The sequence below is a fragment of the Rhinolophus ferrumequinum genome, chromosome 16, assembly GCF_004115265.2.
Source record: "Rhinolophus ferrumequinum isolate MPI-CBG mRhiFer1 chromosome 16, mRhiFer1_v1.p, whole genome shotgun sequence".
NCBI classification, from domain to species: domain Eukaryota; kingdom Metazoa; phylum Chordata; class Mammalia; order Chiroptera; family Rhinolophidae; genus Rhinolophus; species Rhinolophus ferrumequinum.
The window spans coordinates 22421266-22440272 of NC_046299.1; the positions used below are offsets into that span (position 1 = coordinate 22421266).

The following is a 19007-nucleotide window of genomic DNA, read 5'->3' on the forward strand; positions in this document are numbered from 1 at the left end:
AGACCCCAGGCCTGGGGGTAAGAGGCAAGGCAGGGAGTGGGACTGCGCCATTGTTTATTAGGTCGGATTTCGGTGTGTGCTCTAAAACAGATTACAGAATAAATACCTGCGCCTTGAGAACAGGAAGTCCACGATTCATACAAAGTGCTCACTACAGGAAGTTGCTGTGTCAAAATCCAGGCAAGGACCCAACTCAGGGCAACCCCTCCTCCCCCGCTGACCTCAACAAGGGCTGTGCTATGGTTTTTTATTTTATTATTTCTTTTATTTCTCTTTATTATTATTATTATTATTTGCTTTTTCTGTGGTCACTATCATTGGCAAAGTTCTTTTTCCCCTTTCCTGGACCTGGGGTTCCTGTCTGTAACATTCCATTCTGAGGCTGAAGGTGCCAAAAGCTGCTTGAGAAGTGGCTTTTGAACTCCATCTGGGAGGATGGTGAGAAGAAGGAAGCAGGAGAAATCATTCTTGGTTTAAAAAAGAAAGAAAAACAAAACCCCACAATCTACGGGTCATTCCTTAGTCAGTGATCAAAATGCCCAAAAGAAAAACAATGGAGAAGCAGGCCAGTGGGCACTGGTCCTTCCTCCCAGGGCTAGGTGAGAAGGGTTGCCTCCCCAACCCTCGAGGCTTTAGGGGAAGCTGAGGCTCCTTCCAGCCCTGGGGGTGGGAAGGGGAAGAGGAAGAAGAAAGGAAAGACAGAGAGAGCTTAGCGCCTTGAGGTAGACGCTTTCCCAACTCCATGGCCACCGGCAGCTCCGGCCCAGGTCAGCTCTCACTGTCACCAGGCCAGCTCCTACTGTCACCTCTGCATCCAAGAGATTTATATATATATATTAAAAAAAAAAAAAAAGGGGGCCCCAAACAAAACAAAATCCCAAAGGACAAGACTTGGGAGAATGAAGGAGGAAGGAAGGGAGGACAGGAAGGTAGGACAGGTCTCTGAATGCATAATTCCGAGCCACTGGGGGCTGGGGGGGAAGATTCCCCAGCACCCTGCCGCCCGCGTGGCGTTAGCTCGTCACGTAGTGTTTGGTGGACGGCTGCCCATACACCCTGTAGAAATCCTGGTGGCCAGGCTGCTGGGAGGCATCGAGCCAGTCTCTGACCGCCAGGCCAGGAAGGGACTGGGGGACGGAGGGTGTGGGTGGGAGTGGGTGTGAGTACTCCTGCGAGGGCACTGTCCAGGGGAAATGGCCGGAGCGGGGGTAGGGCTGGTGGCCTCCATGGTTGGCCACGGAAGAACAGTAACAGTTGTCCACAGAACAGACGAGAATCTTGCGGCCGCCATATTGGGGGAGCATGGGCTGCTGGGCGGCGGAGCCATTGGGATACTGCGATGGGGGGAACACAGGACTTGAGTGTACTGGTTGGGCACCGCCCGGCAGGGCCACCAAGTGCTGCGTGGAGCTGCAGGGCCCCAGGGGCTGCCCTGACTGGCCCTCGCCGCTTGCTGTGCCCGCTGCCCCATACTGGCTGCCCACAGGGCCCGACGACGTCTCTAGGAAACTGGCCTCTGGGAAGGCCGTTGAGTGCTTGCGCTTTTCCGCCCCAGAGCTGCTCACGCCACAGGGGTACAGGGGGACGCTCTGCAGGAAGGGCACCGGTGTGCTGAAGGGGCCTGTGGAGAGTTTGGGGCAAAAGTCGCCGAAGTTCCCACCCCAAGCCACCCAGGCCTCCTCTCCCCTGGGGACCTTTTTCATCTATAGGACCAAGCCCACTACATCATGCATCATCTCTGTCAATGCTCACTACTCCATTAACAGGCAGATACTATTATTCCCATTTTACAGCTGAAGCAATTGAGGCTCAGGGAGGTAATCTGGCTTGCCCAAGTTTCCACAGCTAGAAGTGGCAAAGCCAGGATATGAAGAAAGGCCTACCTGACCAGGCCACACTCTCTCAGAGGGAAGGCTCTGGCATTTACCCCACCCCTCCACTGAACACCCAACCCTCACCTTCTAGCATCTTCCGCAGCTGCTTCTCCTTCTTGGCCACCTCGTTCAGGAAGAGCTTGGAGTTCAGATGGCCAATCTTAGGGGGAGAAAGGCTGCTGCCTGTGCAGGTCTGGGTCCTGGGGGCAGTGGACGGGGCATCTGCTGTGAGGAGGTATCACGGGTAAGCCCGCCCAACCTCCCCTGCTACGGGCCTGGCCCTCCCTGCCTTCCCCAAGATGTGTTCCCTGAGGGCCAGTGGCCATCTGCTCACCTGTCCATTAAGATTTTCACAGACTTGGTGTTCTAGAGGAAGAGAAAAGGTTTAGTCAGTGGAAAAGGCACCACGGGAGAGGTGAAGACCAAAGCTGCCCCATCCTCCCTCTCCCCAGGCAGGGCTGACCCTCTGATTTTGGCCAGAGTATGGCCAGAGCGGTAGAGTGGTGGTGGTGGTGTCTCCAGTTTTGAAAGAATAGCTAACATTTATTGAGCAGTTACTATGTGACAGACAGCATTGTCAATGCTTTTTATACATCCATCATCTTATCTACACAACTACCCTACAAGGAAGGTTCTGCAGGTGCTTGATCCTCTATCTGGAATCTTTGGGGACAGACGTACTTTGGAATTTGGAATCTGTTTTATTTCAGAAGGGAACTATGGTGCCTGTATCATATGTTACGTATCTTTTCCAGTAGGCACCATAATCCAATACATCAATGTTTCTGTAGCATAATGAATAGCCATACCTAGTGAGATAAAGACCATAAACTGCCAACATCAATCAGTTCAGGTCAATTTTGGCTGTTGCATGAATTGACGGAATTTTCTTCTTCGAGTTTGTGAAGATTTTTAAAAATTGGAATTGAGGATAAAAGATAGTAGATCTGTATTATCAACACCATTTTTATAGGTGAGGGAACTCAGGCATAGGGAACATATATGACTTGCCCAAGGTCACCATGCTAGAGAGAGCAGGGTGACTCCAAAGCCCTGTGAGCACACTGGTGGGGGAAATTGGTTGGAGAGCAAAGAATTGCAGACTCCAATTCAGGAATGCCCCAGGTTCCCACCAAGCGGTCCCGGGCCCAGCCCACCTTCATGAAGCTGATGTCTTCCGTCTTGTCGAAGAGCAGCTGCAGGGAGCCCAGCAGCTTCTTGGCCTCCTGCATGCGCTCCCCGAGGTGCAGCGCCTGCGCTGCGTTCTCGCTGCAGAACTTGGCCTGGGCCTTGTCCAAAACCTCCACCGTCTGCCGCAGGTCCTCATCCAGCAGCTGGTGCAGCTTCTCATACTGCAGCCGCACTTCCTCCTTCAGTTGGCTCACCTTCTCCTGCAGGCACAGGGGGCGAGAGTGGACAGGCAGGTGAGCATTGGGGTCCTCTGGCTGCCTCTCCTGCCTGGCTCACATCCTGGATGGTGGAGTCTGGGACCCCAAACCCCAGGCTGCCCAGGGCTCCCGAGGGCAAGGTCTGACCTGCCGACTCCCTGCTGATAGCACAGGGCTCTGTGCCAGCTACCCCTGGCACAAGTGGGGCTCATCTACTAACCGTTCATTGAATGACTGACCAAGGGGTTCTGGCACAGAGCCGACCATGCACTAGATCCTAGCCCAAGGCCCTGCACCCAAGCCACTCCCACCCCATACCATGAGCTTGGGCTTAGCTACCTCCACCAGGCGCTTGTCTGACTCGAGTTTGTACAGCTGGTCCTCAATGTCCTGCTCTCGCTCCTCCAGTCGGTCCTGCTGCTTCATCAGCATCTTCTGCAGGGACAGTTGGGGCAGGGGCATCAGAGGGGGCTGCAGCTCCACCCCTTACCAAGGATGGGTGAGCACCACCCTTCCCTCTATAGAATAGACTCATCCTGTAGATCCTTTGACCCAGATACCCTGAAGTTTCTGCCATCCAACCTCTTCCGGCCCCCATGCAATCCCAGGGGCCTGGCTGGTGACAGCTGTCTGGCCAGCCTGTTTCCACAAACAGAAAGCCTGGAATAGCTAGCTTCTCACACATATGTAAACCATGAGCTTTCTGAGGCAGGGTCAGGCCAGCCTCTGTTCTAACAACTCCCTCCACCCCCTCAGACTAATCTAATCATCTCAGTAATACTATAAAGCACTATTATTGTCGTCATTTCAGAGAAGAAGAAACCAGAGAGGTTAAGTAATTCATCCAAAGTGCACAGCAAGTTAAGTGGCAAAGCTGGGATACAAACCTAGGTGATCTGGCAGTAGGGTCTGTTCTTATCCAAGTCATGCTGCCTTTCTCTGGGGAGCCCTATCTTAGAGACGAGTTCCCTAAGATACAGAGGCCCCAACAACCTGCCCAGGTCCTACAGGCCCTCTGGCCCAGGCTAGAGATCTCACCCTATACTTGCCTTACACTTGAGAGCATCCAGCCAACTACCCTCACCCTTGTTCTTGACGCCAAGAGCTAGGCCTCTGAAGTCCTTGCTAGCTCCCACAGCCCCTCAGTTGGACCCAAGTGAAAAGGAGACTCTGGCGCTCCTAAGACTGGAGGCCGGTCTGCTGGAAGGTGCAGGACCAAGCTGCTCATCTCAGCCCGGAGTCTCTTATCTCTACAACCCCTATCTTCCCAGCCCTGCCCATCCCGGCGGCTCCATTCCTCCTGTCATCCCCCTTCACCAGACACACTTCTTCAAACAGGGTCTCGTCCCTGCTCGAGCACCCTCACTGACTCCCTCCTTCCAAACATTTTTAGATGGTAATGAAGGCTCTCTTAAGACCTGACTCTCGCAGCCAGGTGGGCAAGTCTCCTGTCCCCAACACTCTGTGCACATTGGAACTCCCTGCACCCCGCTGATGGTTTTCTGCAGCCCACAGGGCCTCCTCCTCCTCCTCCACTGTCCTTCGAGGCCCAGCTTAGGGCCCCGCTCCTGTAGGAAACTTCCTACAGCCCCTGCTCAGTCTGCAGCTCTCTCCCTGGCCTGGCCGTGCAGTGGGGCTGCCACGTCCTACCCTCCCGCTATAGTTGTGCTGTCCACTATGTAAGCCACTAGTCACATGACTATTTAAATTGACATTAATTAAAAATAAACATCAGTTCTTCAGTTGCACCAGCCTCAGTTTACGTGCTCAATAGCTACATGTAGCTAGTGGCTAATGTACTGACCACTACAGATACAAAACATACCATCATCCCAGAAGATCTACAAGACCCACTATTCTGTAGTCTGTCTCACCAACTGTGGTTTGATCTCCTTATCAAACACAAGGCCTCTTGAAAATAGGGCTTTGCTGCTGTCTTTTTCTACCTCCATTCCCAGCCAGGCCACACAAAGGCCCCAGCACCCTACAAATGCATAATATGTTTACTGAATAAACCCATTGGTTTTGGACACAAAATAAGGTTTGCAAAGCAAATTGCACAGAGCCTAGCTCCCAGTGTATCCACTCAACAAGGAATGCTTCCTTTTCTTCCTCTGTAGGCCTCACAGTGACCCTCAAGTTTATCTCCTGACCCCCACTCTCACCCACACCCAGCTGGCTTCGCACACTGCCACCAATCCCTTTCTCACTCTGCCAACCCATTTTATATATGGGGAAACCAAGGTCAGCAAGAGAGTTCAGCGCCCCCGTTTTGTGTTGGTGGCTACGCTAGAAACAAAAAACCAGGACCCTGGGGAGAGGAGGAAGTGAGGATAAAGCTGTCAGATTCTAAGTTTCGGAAGTCTGGGTCACCCTCCCCCCTCCCCCAACAACTGGACTTCTAAAAACCAGCCCCAGGAGACCTTGCCCTTCCAGCCCAACAAGCACAGGGATCTGTTGCCAACCTGAGAACCAGCACTTGAAGACACAGCTGGGCGGGGGGCAGGAATAGAGGTAATCATGCATCCTCCCTGCCTGTGAAAATGCCCACAGCTGTGTGACGAGGGCAGCAGCACCCATAGTACTACCCAGATACGTGCATACAACTGCACACACACACACAAGCACACTCGTGCACACTGTTGCACAGCTACACGTGTACTTGGACCCAAACCCCTGCACAGTGAAGGCTGGGCCTCCTGAAGGTCCCAGACAATTGAGGGACATCTACCATAAAGGTAAGGTGGCCAGGACACCCCTTTAGAACATCAGGCCTTTTTGCCTCCCCTGTAAAAACTGGCCCTCAAATATTTGCCTGCTGGCTGCCTCCTACCCACACTGAGGAGGAAACGGTCCCCTTAGATGCACCTCAGACTCTAGGTCACTCTTGCCTTCCCAGTGCCCGGAATATCTGAAAGCCCAGGCCCCACGTACCCCCACACGTCTATGCACCATGATCTACCTGCCCAACTGCGTCTCATGACCAAAGCCACCAGTATCTGATTAGGGGAGCGTTTGGGGCTGAGTCCCAGGTGTGGGGGGCAGGAAAGAGGCAGCCCCAGTTTCCCTCAAAGGATAGCAATGGGCCTGCTCCACTCCTGTCCTCCAGACCAGTGGGAGGGCCCTCCCCTGCCCTTCTGTAACCCCTTCACGGAGTACGTGGCTCTGCCCCCTCAGGGCAGAGCCAAGGGAGGCACCTCCTGTCCAGTCCTGGGGGTGGGGCACAGCCCCTTCTTCCCTAAAAGAAGAAAAGCCCCTCTTCGTTTAGGCTTTTCTCAGAGCCTTTCCTGGCAGCACTTCTACCCTGTAACCATGGAGCATCTTCCCTTAGCTTCTTGGTCCCAGGTCCTGGGTCCAGCTTGCCCAGAGCCCTCTGGGGTGGGAGCCCAGTCCAGGGCTAGCAAAGGCAGTGACACACTCTGTTGTAGGTGGCTGGGTTTCATTTCTCCTCCTCCAGATCAGAGGCCATTGGGCTCCTGTTCTCTGCTGTAGGGGTAGGGGAGGGGCAAGAATGGGAAGGAAACTGGCCAGAAGCTGCCAGCCAGAGAAGGCTGGAGGTGGCCCACGCTGGCCAGCTCACCCTGGCAGGGATGGTCCTCCCTTAGGGCCAGATGATCTTAATCTTGCCATAGACAACAGCTAGGGGAAAGCAAGGGGTTTGGGGGACCCCTGCCATCTCAGCACTGGAAAACTGGGGGAAAGAAGGAAAATATCCACCTGCTGCCCCTTCATTATCCCTCACCTTGGTTCCACAAATGACTGAATCAGGTTGCTGAGAAGCTGGAAGGTGGGGAGCAGAGGAAGCAAGGCCTGGATCCCTTTCCATCCCAACCCCCAGGGAATTGCTGAGAGTTGAGGCCTCGTTTCCCACCTGGGAAAAATCCACAGCTGAGAGATAGGACCAGATTGATGGTCCCAGCGTGATGCAGAGCAAAGGCTCTCAATGCAGAGTTGGAGGGCACTTTACAAACTGCTCCCAGCCCACGTAAGTCACTGGACTGTGGCACACGCGTGTGCAGCAGTGGAGCACAGTGGGGCACCACGGTCTAGAGTGGGAGCCTCCAGCAGGAGGCTGGGAAATGTGAGGCCCAGCCCCACTCAGCCCCGATGGTGACTGCTCATTCCTGTCCCTGTCCCGGTCCCTTAGGACCTAGGCCTGCCATGGTCTGCTCCTGGGTCTGCGAGGGTAAAAGCATCAAGAAGACTTGGGGGCGCTCCATTCCCATTTCTCCAAGGCCCCAGAATATCCTGCTCCTCATACCTTCTTGCCCAGTGCTCTAGACTCTGCCTTGAGCAGCTCCCTGTAACGCCCCTCCCAATGTGGAGAGGAGGCAATCAGAAGCCCCTTACTTTCCTGCCCCAGGAAAGCCTCATGTCCCTCTGGAGCCTGACTGGCCAGGCCCAGCTGGCATCTTTGATGCCAGACTAGACTGGGCAGATGGGTGAGGCCATGGGGACTCTAGGCTATATAAAAGTTAATAAATAATAATAAAACCCACAAGTCAACCTTGAAGAGAAGCAAGGTCAGGAGGGAACAGGGCCCCAGAGGCGGGGCCATTGGCAGGCCTGAGGTTTTCAGTCAAGGCCCGGGGTGGGTCCAGCACCCCTGTGGTGGGGGCATGGGGGGGCAGGAAGAGGAGCTAAGCTGCTGGAGCACCTCTTCCTGCTCAGACCCCTGCCCAGGTGACTCTGGCTGCAGCCCCTACTCCAAAACCACTTCATCCTAACCTCCTCCCCAGCTGCCAAACACCGCCCCCTCCTACTTAAGCCCTTTCCCAGGAGTCCCTTAGCGTCCCCTCTCCCTGAGCCACAGCACTCTCCCCTTGTCTCCGAGCAGCTTCTGCCTGCCCGACCTGCCCCTTTCTGTGCCTCAGCTCCCACCTTGGGCTACCTTGTGAACCCCCAGCCCGGGGCAACCACAGAGCCAGAGAGAAGAGGCTACAGGGCAGGAGCCAGGGCAAAGAGAGAGGCAGCAGCAGGGAGGCAGGCCCCAGCAGACCCCAGAGACGGCTTCCCAGCTGCAGTCGAATTAGCTTTTGCCATGCAGAGAGCAGCACTCTGGGGCAGCAGAACAAAGAGGCGAGAGAGAAAGCCCCCCTTTGTCTGGTTTGAATGCCAGGCCAGCCGGGAAGGAAGGCTTTCCCAGAGCCAGGGATGAAGCCAACCAGGCCTGCCTGCCCAGTCCGGGGCAGGAGCCTGGGCCGGGCTCACCTTCTTCTGTGCCCACTCCGGCTGCTCCCAAAACAGCATGGCAGGACCCATCCAGGCTGCTACCTCCGATACCGCCCCAGGCGACAAGCTCACCCTAAGGTGAATCCCATGTTGTCCTCCCCTCCCCAACACGCACCCCACCAGGTGAGAAAGTCACATAAGACACCACCACCAATCACCACTGAGCAGGCAGTCACCCAGCACCATCATGCTGACAGTCACGCACGCACATCAACTTCACCTCACAGGCGTGCAGCAAGCAGGGCAACCAGACACCCTCTTCTCTGTCACAAACACACGTGCACAGGTCTTTCTGACCCAACACCACACACAAGACAGACAACTACATAATTCAGTCACTCACGCTGCACCTTCTCAGAGATACCCACGTGAGGTATAAAAAATTAGTCACATGTGAGATACACACATACCTGCAGACTGACATGGACGCACAGCCACTGAGCTGCAGGAGCCAGAGGAATCAATAGGGCGTGCATGACAGGCGCCTGGCTGTGTCAGCAATATCTTGGGGTGGAGGTGGGGGGCTGGGCCTCTGCCTGAGGTTCCTCTCTGCCTGGGGCCCAGGGAGGAATGCCAAGCCAAGCCCCTCTTCTGTGCAGACTCAGGAAGGCCGAGGAAGGGGCAGCTATGACCCTCACACCTCGCATCCACATAGCCTCCCCACCCCAGCTCCAACCCCACCTGAGACCTCAGGAGTATGGGGAAGGGAGGGGGCAGCAGTGGGCTCTGCACTGCCTGAGCGGGCTAGGCCCAGGCAGCCCTCACTCCCAGAGCCTACCTGAGACACATGGGATGAAGCCCTAGGATCCCCTCCAAGGTCCCATGCAACCCCTCCAGCAAGGGGCAGTGTGAGCAGCAGAGGAAACGTCAGCCCCAGCAGCTGAAAACCCAAACTGGCCCAAGCAGTGGGATCCCCTCCACAGAGAACATTTCTTCTCAACTCTAAACCTCCAGGAATGCAAGGAACAGGGTCTCGGCAATATTTCCAGCCTTGATCTGGGGTCCTAGGAATGACAGAGGCACAACTATGATTGGAACACACACACAACTAGGTCTTATCTTGGGTCATTTTTCTATGTTGAGGGAGGTCATGAAATAGGGGTGCTCCCAGCTCAAAGCAGTCCCTCGTTGCTCAGATGAACCCCTAAACCTGGGGACTGGATGACACTTTGACCAACTAGGGCTGCCAGGCCTGAGCCCACCTGGATGTGCTAATACTGGGCTCTTAGCCTCCCCAGCCCCAAGGCAGAACATATTTGAGGTCTGGGCATGTCGCAGACAGTGGTCTCTGGGGCCCACGCAGGGGGCATCCAGGCCTCAGGGCAGTGTGGCCTACCAGTGGCTTTCCAAAGGCAGAGGAGGGCAATGGCTTCACAGGTCTGATTCTGAGACACCCCCTGCTACTCCCCACCCCCTCCCTGCTGGACCCCTGCTCCAGGCCACTGGCCCATGCACATGTGAGTGCTTTAGAGTAAGCGAGTGGGGGCCACCAGGGAGAAGTTAATCAGGGTTTTCTATTTCTAGCAGATAGGGCATTTCAGCAGCTGTCCCCCTCCTCTGCCCACGGAGGACAGAAGAGGAAGCATAAGAAGCAGAGCTATATTTTAAGGCATGTGCCAGGTCTCCGTGCTTCTCTTCCTATATCTGGGAGAATTCTGTTGCCCTCATCCAAGCACCAGCAGAGGCTCTTTAAGACAGCCTCCCAAGGGAAAAGAGGGCCAGGAAAAGGCCCTTCCCCCTGGCTGGCCCAGAGAGGATGCCAAGTGCAATGGGTTCTTCCAGTCAGGTTCCCCAAGGTGGGACCCCCCCCTTCCTCCACATTCAATAAGTCTAATTCCCATTGAGTGGTGCTGGGCTACTGAAGGGTTTCCAACTCCAGAGCACAGGAGCACCAGACAGAATCCTGAGGGCCTGGAGTAGGGAGCCTAGAGGGAGATGAGACTCAGGATGGGGGACACAAATGCTGAGCAAACAGAATTGCACATCTGGCCCTGATGCAACCCACTACTTCTGAGACTGTCCATGCCAGGAACAGGAATGAACACACAAACACACACATACACACATGTGCGTGCTAACACACGCGGGGCCACTGACAAAGTTCAGTGCTTGCTTCCATCCAGTTTCTCCCACAAGCCAGGGATCAGGGACCTGCTGGTGGGACCCCCAGGATACACTCTGCACGCATCTGACACCCTGCCCCCTCCCCCAGCTTCACAACTGGGAGACAGGTGCACTTCAGAGCAAAGCAGACAGGCTCAAAGACACTTGCAAACACAGACACACATCTAAAGATACCCTCTTCCTTACCAAATCAGTTACAGTTATGTTTTCTCCCCTACCCAAATAAAAGACATCTCTAGCACTCAGACACAGCTAAAAGCAAAACCGTGGGCGCAGGCACCCTATACTCATCACCCTGGTTGCTGCCCCCTCCTTGCAGCCACATCTCTGTCTTTCCCCTCCTCTCACTTTCCACTGCCAATCCCAGGACTGAGAACTGGACAGCCTCCTTTCTCTTGCCTCTGTCCTTTTCCCAGCTTCCTCCCCCAGCTCTTCCATCTTTATTAATAGCAGCAGCTTCCCAATACTGGGGAAAGTCTGGGCTCTGCCTGCCCTGGTGGGGGGTAGAGGACACCAGGGGCTCATCTGCCTCCCCTAGGCTTCTGCCTTTTCCAACCCATAGTGGGCGGAGCAGGGAGAGGGCAATGGCTTCTCTTTCTATCCCCTACACTTCAAGAAACCAGAGGCCCTGTCCTGGCACAAAAACCCAGAGCTAGCCCATCTGATTAGAAACTAATTATACAGCAAATTTTATTTGTTGTCCCTGCCCTCAGCCTGTGGCAGCCCTCCTGCCTTTTGTTAGTTGTCTGTGTATGTTTTTTAATTGCTAAACAGTGACTCATTCTGGTCTCCCCACAGGAAATAGCCCCCATCTACAAACATCCCCTGCTCAGAGCTTCCTCATACCCAAGCTCTCCACTGGCCTCAACTAGCCTCCAGGGGCCCCCACCCAGAAACACTCCCAGTCCTACCAAAGCCCAACCTCACCCCCAGGCCCCAAGCTGGGGCTTCTGAGATGGCTCAGTCTCAGGCCAACCCCTTCCTTCGGGTATGACTCAACCCTGAAAGCCAGGGGACCAGGGAGGGACGTAGGAGGAGCCCCCCTCCACGGAAAGGGACGGAAGTATTGCCTCAGTCCAGCTCCAAAGCCAGGCCCAGAGGCCTGAGGGGGAAGGCGGTTTTGACATTGGCCGCTGCTGCAGGGTGTATACAGTGGGAGGGGATGCGGTTCTGGTTCCGTAATCACTCAGCCGGCAGCCCAGGGGAGCCAGCTGCCTGAAACCAGATTGCAAGGCGGCTCAACCTTAAACCCACAGGATTCTTTTTCTGTCTTCCACTTCCCCTCCCCAAATGTGGGAGGGCTGTGATAGAGGGCTGGGCTGGGAGCAAAGGGCTCTGGGTGATGAAGACACATACTTTAAGGTTTGTTCATGCAGACGTGTGCAACACACACAGGCACAGAGGGCAGCGATTCTCACACATGGAGAGTGGGCTATTGGAAATAATCCCAAGCGCTGAGACACTGTGCTGGCTGTCCAGGCAGGCCTTGTCCACATAGATCCCCAGAGTTCTGCTCTCCCTCTGGAAGCTCCCTTCCACCCCCCAATGTGTTTCCAATAGAGCTTGAAACTAACATGGCTGCTTTTGTTTACTTCCTCATTGGTATGCCAGCATCATGGATCATGTCAGCCACAGCAGCAGCAGCACCAGGACACTCATTACATAAACAGCAGCTGGAGAAGCAGAACCTGGGTCACTGCCTTGGTGACTTCCCGTAGGGCCCACAGAAACAAGGCTGGGGGAGGGAGCTGTGCGCAGAACGGAAAAGCAACACCCAAACTCTACCCCTGACAGCCCCACACCTCAGTTCTATAAATGACTCACAAGATGGACTCTATGAGCACAGGTGCAGGAATGTATCAAGTAGCCACCGCGGACCCTTCTTCCCAGGACCTTGCCCCCAAACTTTCTATTAGACTTTGGAAGGGGGCCTCTGGCCTAATGTCACAAGAGTCAGCCGGTCCGGATGGGTGATCCCCAGGCGTACGGAGTGTGTGTGTGTGTGTGTGTGTGTGTGTGTGTGTGAATGTGTGTGTGGGGTACTTGCCCGGATCTCATTCCTCCGGATCTCCACGTCGCACACCGAATGTCCCTGATGCGCACCGCTGTAGTAGCAGCAGTACTGGCACACGGCCACCTGCTCGGCCTCACAGTGGTAGAGGCGGTAGGCGTTGTGCTGCGGGCAGCTCCAGGCCCGCACGTCGTCCGCCTCCACCAGGAGGTGCCCGCGGGCGGTGGAGGGCTGCTGCAGGTGCGTCTGCACGTGGGACTGGCAGCAGGGCGCTTCGCAGCGCAGGCAAACCTTCTGCGCCGGCAGCGGGGGGCCGCGGCGGCAGAACACGCAGTGCAGCGCCGTAGGCGGCTTCTCCACGTGCAGGGCGTTGAACTTCTCCACGATGTTGGTGAGCTTCAGGTTCTTCTCCAGGCCCGGCTTCTGGTTGTAGGCCTGATTGCACTCCGGGCAGCGCACCAGGCCGCTGTCCTTGGCCCATGCCTCTCCGATGCATCCCCGGCAGAAGTTGTGTTTGCAAGGCAATTGCACCGGCTCCACGAAGACATGTAGGCAGATGGGGCAGATGAGTTCCTCCTCGAAGCAGTTCTTCCAATTCTCCGCCATGGCGGCTAAGGGCAGGTGGCCCCGGCAGGCCTCACCAACTCCCCAACCCTGGGGGTCCGGCCGGTGCCACTGTAGGTCTACCGAGCCCCGAACTCCTGTCCCAGGCGGCCCGAACAGTCGCTCAGTCACCAGCGCCTTCCGCGCACCCGCCCCCCAGAGGAGGTAGCCTCGGTCCTCACGCCGCGCGCGCAGCCGGCTGCGTCTGCTTCTCCTCCCCAGCGCTTAGCGGGAGGCGGCGGACTGCGCCAGGGCCGCGGCCGGGGCACCAGCCCTGGAGAGGAGCGCCCGGGTCCAAATTCCATATAAGAGGCCGCCTCTCCTTCTGTGCGGCTAAGGCAGAGCCCGGGAACCGCACACTTCCTCTAGCGACGACGGTGGCGGCAATGGTGGCTCCCTACCCGCTTGCCGGCGCCTCGCTTCCCTCGCCTCGTCCGGGGTCCGAGGGCCGGGGAAGCGAATGCGGGCGCGCCGAGGGTTGCTAGATCCCGACCAGGCGGATGAGGCGAGCCGGCGGTCCCTGGGCGGTATCGCGGCCGCCCCCCGGCTGGCCGGCCGTCTGCGGGTGCGGGCTGCTGGGCGCAGTCGGGCCGACTCCGGGGCGCTGTGTGCGCTCAGGGGCAGTCATTCAGATGAAATTCCAGTCCCCGGCTAGAGACACCAGCCCGCCTCTGCCTTCCTCCTCCCTTCACAAATAGAAACGGAAGGGGGAGGGAGAGAAGTGGAAAAAAAAAAAAAAAAGCCAACCAGAAAGGGAGGGAGGAGAAGCCCCGCCGGTGCTCCGGCCTGACCCCCTCGTCGCTACTTCAGCGCTCCCCCGAGGCTCGGCGCCCGGCGCCCCCGCCGCGGATAAACCCTGTTCTCGGTCTCTGCGCTGAGCGGGCGCCTCGGCTCTGCCGAGGAAAACAAGGATTGATCAAACTAGAAAGGAATTTTTCTCAACTGCTAATGAACAGGAGGCTCGGCTCCCGGCCCTCCCCTCCCCCCGGGCCCGGCCCGGCCCTCCCCTTCGCCACCCCGGCCTCCCTACCCCCCCACACACTTTCTTTTCTTCTCGGCCTCTGCTCCGGCCTGGAAGGCTCGGGGCTGCGGTCCGAGCCAGCCCGCGGCGGCGGAGCCGGGCCGAGCCAGCCGGGCCAGGCTGCCTCCCTCAGCGCCCAGCCATCTTGGGCTCTTGGCGGCGGCCGCGGTGGCGGCGGCAGCCGGGGATCCGGGAGCGCTCGCTCGAGGGTCCTGCAGCGTTCTTTCTCTCTTTTTTTTTTTTGGTGGGATTTTTTTTTTTAAGGGGAGAGCTGGCGGCCTCCCTCAAATTAGGAGAGAGAGCGGAGAAAATGCCAAGTCCCGATTTCTCTCCACCTCTGCTCCACCCACCCCAGTCCTTTCCAAAAAATAAAAAAAGATTAGAATTGGAAGAAGTCGGCAGAAAGGCGAGTGCCGGCAGCCCCCGGCTGCTGCCCAGGCGACGCGTCCGGGGCGGGCCCGCGCTAGTCGCTCCGTCGGTGGGTCCGTTTGTCCGCCCGCAGCTTCGCAACTGAGGGGAGGGCACTCCGGGCAGGGTCTCCGCAGCGGCTGTCGCCTCAGAGCTTTATCCTCAGATCAAAAAAAAAAAAAAAAGGAAGGGAAAAAAACCAACCCCAACATTCTCATCACAGCCACCTTCAGCCATCTTGCGCGTATTATTATTATTTTAGGAATAATCTGTTTAATAGCTGCGTCTCTAGCCCCCTCCCCCGCGTCCTGGGCTCCCCGCCCCCTTTTAATAATAATCTCAATAATAAAAATGATCTGCGGGCCAGGCAGTCCGCGGCTGCCTTTTCCTGCCTCAGCTCGCTCGGGCTCCGGCTCTCCTTCCCCTAGGAAGGGAGCGAGGTGGGGGAGTTCGCCGCTGGGGCTCGGGAAGGGGTGCGTCCCTGTTGCCCGCCAGTTGGCCTCCGCCTCGTCAGGGAGGGAAGGGCGCCCTGGCTGCTACCGCGCTGAGAGAAGGGTGGGCGGGGGAGGGGCCCCGGCTCGCGGGACCGGTCGGAGGGGCGCCCAGGGGTCCCGGATCTTTCCGCCACGGCCGGATCTCGGAGTCTGCAGGCGTGGGGGGATACAATGGGCTCCCAGCAGAGTGCGGCCGGCAGGGTGGGGATGCGGGCGGGCAGGGGGTTGCGGTGAGTCGAACTCCAGAGCAACGGTGGAGAGAGGCGGAGGGTGGCGTTCCTACATCAAGGCCAGTCCCGCTACTCGGGAAGGGGGCGGGGAGATGGGAAGGGGGAGGCGAGGAGAAAGCGGCAGCGCAACGGCGGCGCCTTTAATCAGCACCCGCTGGTTCGGTCCACCCGGCACAGGAGAAATAAATGGACAGGGGAGGGGAAGGAGCGGGGGCGGGGCGTATTGTCCGGAAGTGCTGTTACAGCTGCTGAAGAGCCCAGCTCCTCCCCTTTTCCCTGTCTGGAGTTGGGGCTGTTCCGGAGGCTGCTCCTGCTATTGGGCCTCAAGCAGAGGCTCCACCTCTTTAAGGAGGGGCAAGCCAGGGATCCTCACGTGACTCGTACTAACTTGGGTACATTAAACATTGAGATGGGAGGAGGCTTTCGCGCTTCTTAAAAGGGCGTGATGCCCCTGTGTAGTGGGACCACCTCTTCCCGAGCCTCACCCGTAGCTCTTTTTACATGAGGGAAAGGAGTGTTGTTAGTCTGTTCTGCGGTCTGAAGGAACTGAGCAGGGAATTGAAAAGGTTCACTGTGGGGCACTTTCCCAATGTCCTCATTACTTTACCCTCAATTTCTGACGCTTAAAATCACCGAGCAAAATAGGCATTATTATCTAATAATAATAAAGAAATAGACGCTGGAAGAACTGAAGTAATCTGTCGGAGGCCGGTCAGTCAACAAATATTTAACAAAAGCCTTTATGTACCAGGTATTTTTCTAGGCCCTGGAGATTCCTCTGAGAACATGAACAACAACAAAAAAATTTTAATTAAACATGTAGGACAATTTCTGTGATAGTTACGGGCTCATATAAGGCTCTCCAAAAAAGTGACATTTGAACTGAGACGTGCACGTTTAGGAGGAGCCAGGCAATTGACAACCTGGGGGAAGAGTGTTTTAGCCAGAGGAAAAACAAATGCAAAAGCAATAGATCAGGCACGTCCCAGAGCATAAAGAAAGCTGTGTGGTGAGGGAGAAGACAGGCAGCGGCCGGAATACACAGGGAACTTCCTTGTAGGAGTTTGCATTTGAAGCTGGTTGTGAGAAGTTTTCAGATTTGGGATATATTTTGGAAGGAGAGCCAACAACCCTAGACACAGATTAGATATGGGGTGGAGAGCAATCAACACTTAATAGTAATAGGGTAGGAATGGGATGTGTGTGTGTGTGTGTGTGTGTGTGTGAGATAAACATCACACGTTTTTAATATATATATCAAAAATGTTTTTAAAGTTCAGAAGGATATACTATATACAGTGATAAGCACATCTCGATCCCATGCCTACCCCATTACTATTATGTGTTGATTCCTCTTTACCCCATATCTAATCCATATCTAGGATTATTGGCTCTACTTCTATATATATTTGTATGTATTCTCCTCCCACCCCCAGGTATTTTAAAATGATTGCTAAGATAACTAGGATTTTGGCCACAACAAGAGGCTGAATGGTGGTACCATTTACCAAAAAGGAGAGAATTGAAGAGGGTTAGGTTTGGGTGAGGAGATTTTCAGTAGTGCTGTCTAAGTTAAGTTTGAATTGGCTCAGATATCCCAGTGGAAATGTTGAGGAGGCAGTTGTATATACAGACTCAGGGGGGCAGTTTGTGCTGGATATTATCGATTTCAGAGTCATCAGTGATTATGCTCTACATGGTAGAACTGAAATTCAAATGCAGTTTCGCATGGCCCATGAGGCCCTGATCGGTCACTTCCATCAAACCAGAGGCTCTCTTTGCTCCAGAACCTCCATCTCCTCATTCCTGATGTGGGGGCTAATGTGGGCCTTTCAAGGACAAAGCCTGTGTCTTTAGCATTTTGCATTCCCTCACATGCTGAGCAAATGAAAAATGAATGCATGCATGTCTAAAGGAACAAGCCAGGAGACAGTGGTTTTCAATCTTTAATCCTCAATTCCATACTCTAAAGATGGTACAAAGAAACAGCAATGGCTTGGAGCAGTTGAAGGGTCCTTCTGTGGCTTCCTCACCAATGACCTCCAGGATAATAAATCTAAAGGAGTCCTCTAATTTCTCACCTTCGTAGACTGCTCTCCTTGACTTGGAAGACATCATACTTTTCTGGTTTTCTGCTTATCTTTCTAAACACAGACTTCTCTAATTTCCATCTCATAAATGTTGGCGGTCCTCAGAATCCTGCCCTCCATCCTTTTCTCTTACTAATCTACACCTGCTCTCTGGGGCATCTCATTTACTCCTAAGGCTTTACCACTGTCTATAGACTGATAACTCCCCAGTCAGTATCTTCAGCCCAGGTCCTCACCCTCCTGGTTGCAGATCCATGTAGTCAACTAAAGAGGCAGTCCGCGGAAGAGGATTTGGTGGCGCGCTCCACTCAGATGTTTCACAGGCACCGTGAATTCAGTGTACTGGAAATTAAACTCTTCATCCTCTTCACGTTGCAGCCTGTTCCGCCTCCCCTGTGTTCCCCATCTCAGTCAGCGGACATGCCAGCCACTTACTTATCAAACCGAGAATCAGGGAGGCAACCTTGACATCTCCTTCTCAGCTCTCTTACCCATTCAATCAGTCTCCGGGTCCTATAGAGATCCTGCTCTTAAATATCTCAATGATCATTCACTTGTACACTCGTTGCTCACTTAACATCTTCATGTGTTGGAGTTACAACGAACATCCCAAACTCAACATGTCCAAAACTATACTAATTTCTGCTCTCCCTAAACCTGTTCGCACTGCAGACTACTTCTTAACGTCTCTATTACTTCATTATAATCTCTAGCCTGGATTATTTCAGTAGGTCCTAACTAGTTTGTCTGCTTCTACCCCCACCTCAGTTCTCAACAGAGAAGCCAGAGTAATCCTTTTCAAATATAACTCAGATGACGTCAATCCTCTGTTCAAAATCTTCCAATGGCTTCTCACTTCAACCAGAATAAAAATCAAAGTTTTATCATTGCCTGCAAGGTCCTACACAACTGGCCGCTGCACCTATGCAGTGAGGCCTTCCCTGACCTCTGTACATAAAAATGCATCCCTCCCTAAACCCTCTCTCTCTCCTCCTCCTCTTTATTTTTCCTCCATAGCACATATGTAAAAGGAGATTTTCTTTATGCTCTAATGGGACCTAGCACATAGTAAATACTCAATAAGTATTTGTTGACTCAATGAATGAATCCTATTTTCTCCATCCCACCACTTCTATCCTAATCCAGACTTGACTGGTCATCTTACCTCTAATCTTGCTCTCTTTCAAAATGTTCTCCATTCAGCAGGCAGGGGGATGGTTCTAAAAGGAAAGCTTGATGCCTTAAACCATATACCCTAGGCAATTGGGACTCCAAAGTTCCCAAGAAGAGATTTGGGGCTTTTGCCCTCATTGTTGTCTGCTGGAGAGCTTTGGAAAGTAAAGCCCCCACTTCTTTTGCCTAATTCATCCTTAAGCATCCTTCAGGTTTTGACTTAGATGTCACTTCTTTCAAGGAGCCTTTGTAAAATCTCCCCAGACTGGGTTGGGCACATTTTCTGAGTGTATACCCTAGCACAGCCCTTTAATAAAGGGTTAAGACTAACTGAGCAATTACTATGTGCCGAGCATCTC

The 19007-nt window shown here is 54.5% G+C and overlaps 1 protein-coding gene across 1 annotated transcript; it reads right to left on the minus strand.

Moving 5' to 3' along the window:
* Positions 1–37: 37 nt before the first annotated feature.
* Positions 38–14227, minus strand: TRIM8 (tripartite motif containing 8). The gene is made up of 6 exons (XM_033130173.1): positions 12666–14227; positions 3602–3697; positions 3032–3265; positions 2209–2240; positions 1959–2074; positions 38–1621 (listed from the first exon to the last, which is right to left on the minus strand). Exons 1-6 carry the CDS (start codon positions 13233–13235, stop codon positions 1014–1016), a joined length of 1656 nt encoding a protein of 551 aa, XP_032986064.1. The 5' UTR covers positions 13236–14227; the 3' UTR covers positions 38–1013.
* Between the last annotated feature and the right edge of the window lie 4780 nt (positions 14228–19007).

Bases quoted from the DNA above. Each gene is read 5' to 3' on its own strand.
- TRIM8 (XM_033130173.1), bottom strand. From the start codon at position 13,235: ATGGCGGAGAATTGGAAGAACTGCTTCGAGGAGGAACTCATCTGCCCC. The intron at 2,241-3,031 runs GTGGGCTGGGCC...CTCTTCCTCTAG, and splicing joins AAGACATCAGCTTCATGAAG to AACACCAAGTCTGTGAAAAT. The intron at 1,622-1,958 runs GTGAGGGTTGGG...AACTCTCCACAG, and splicing joins GCTGCGGAAGATGCTAGAAG to GCCCCTTCAGCACACCGGTG.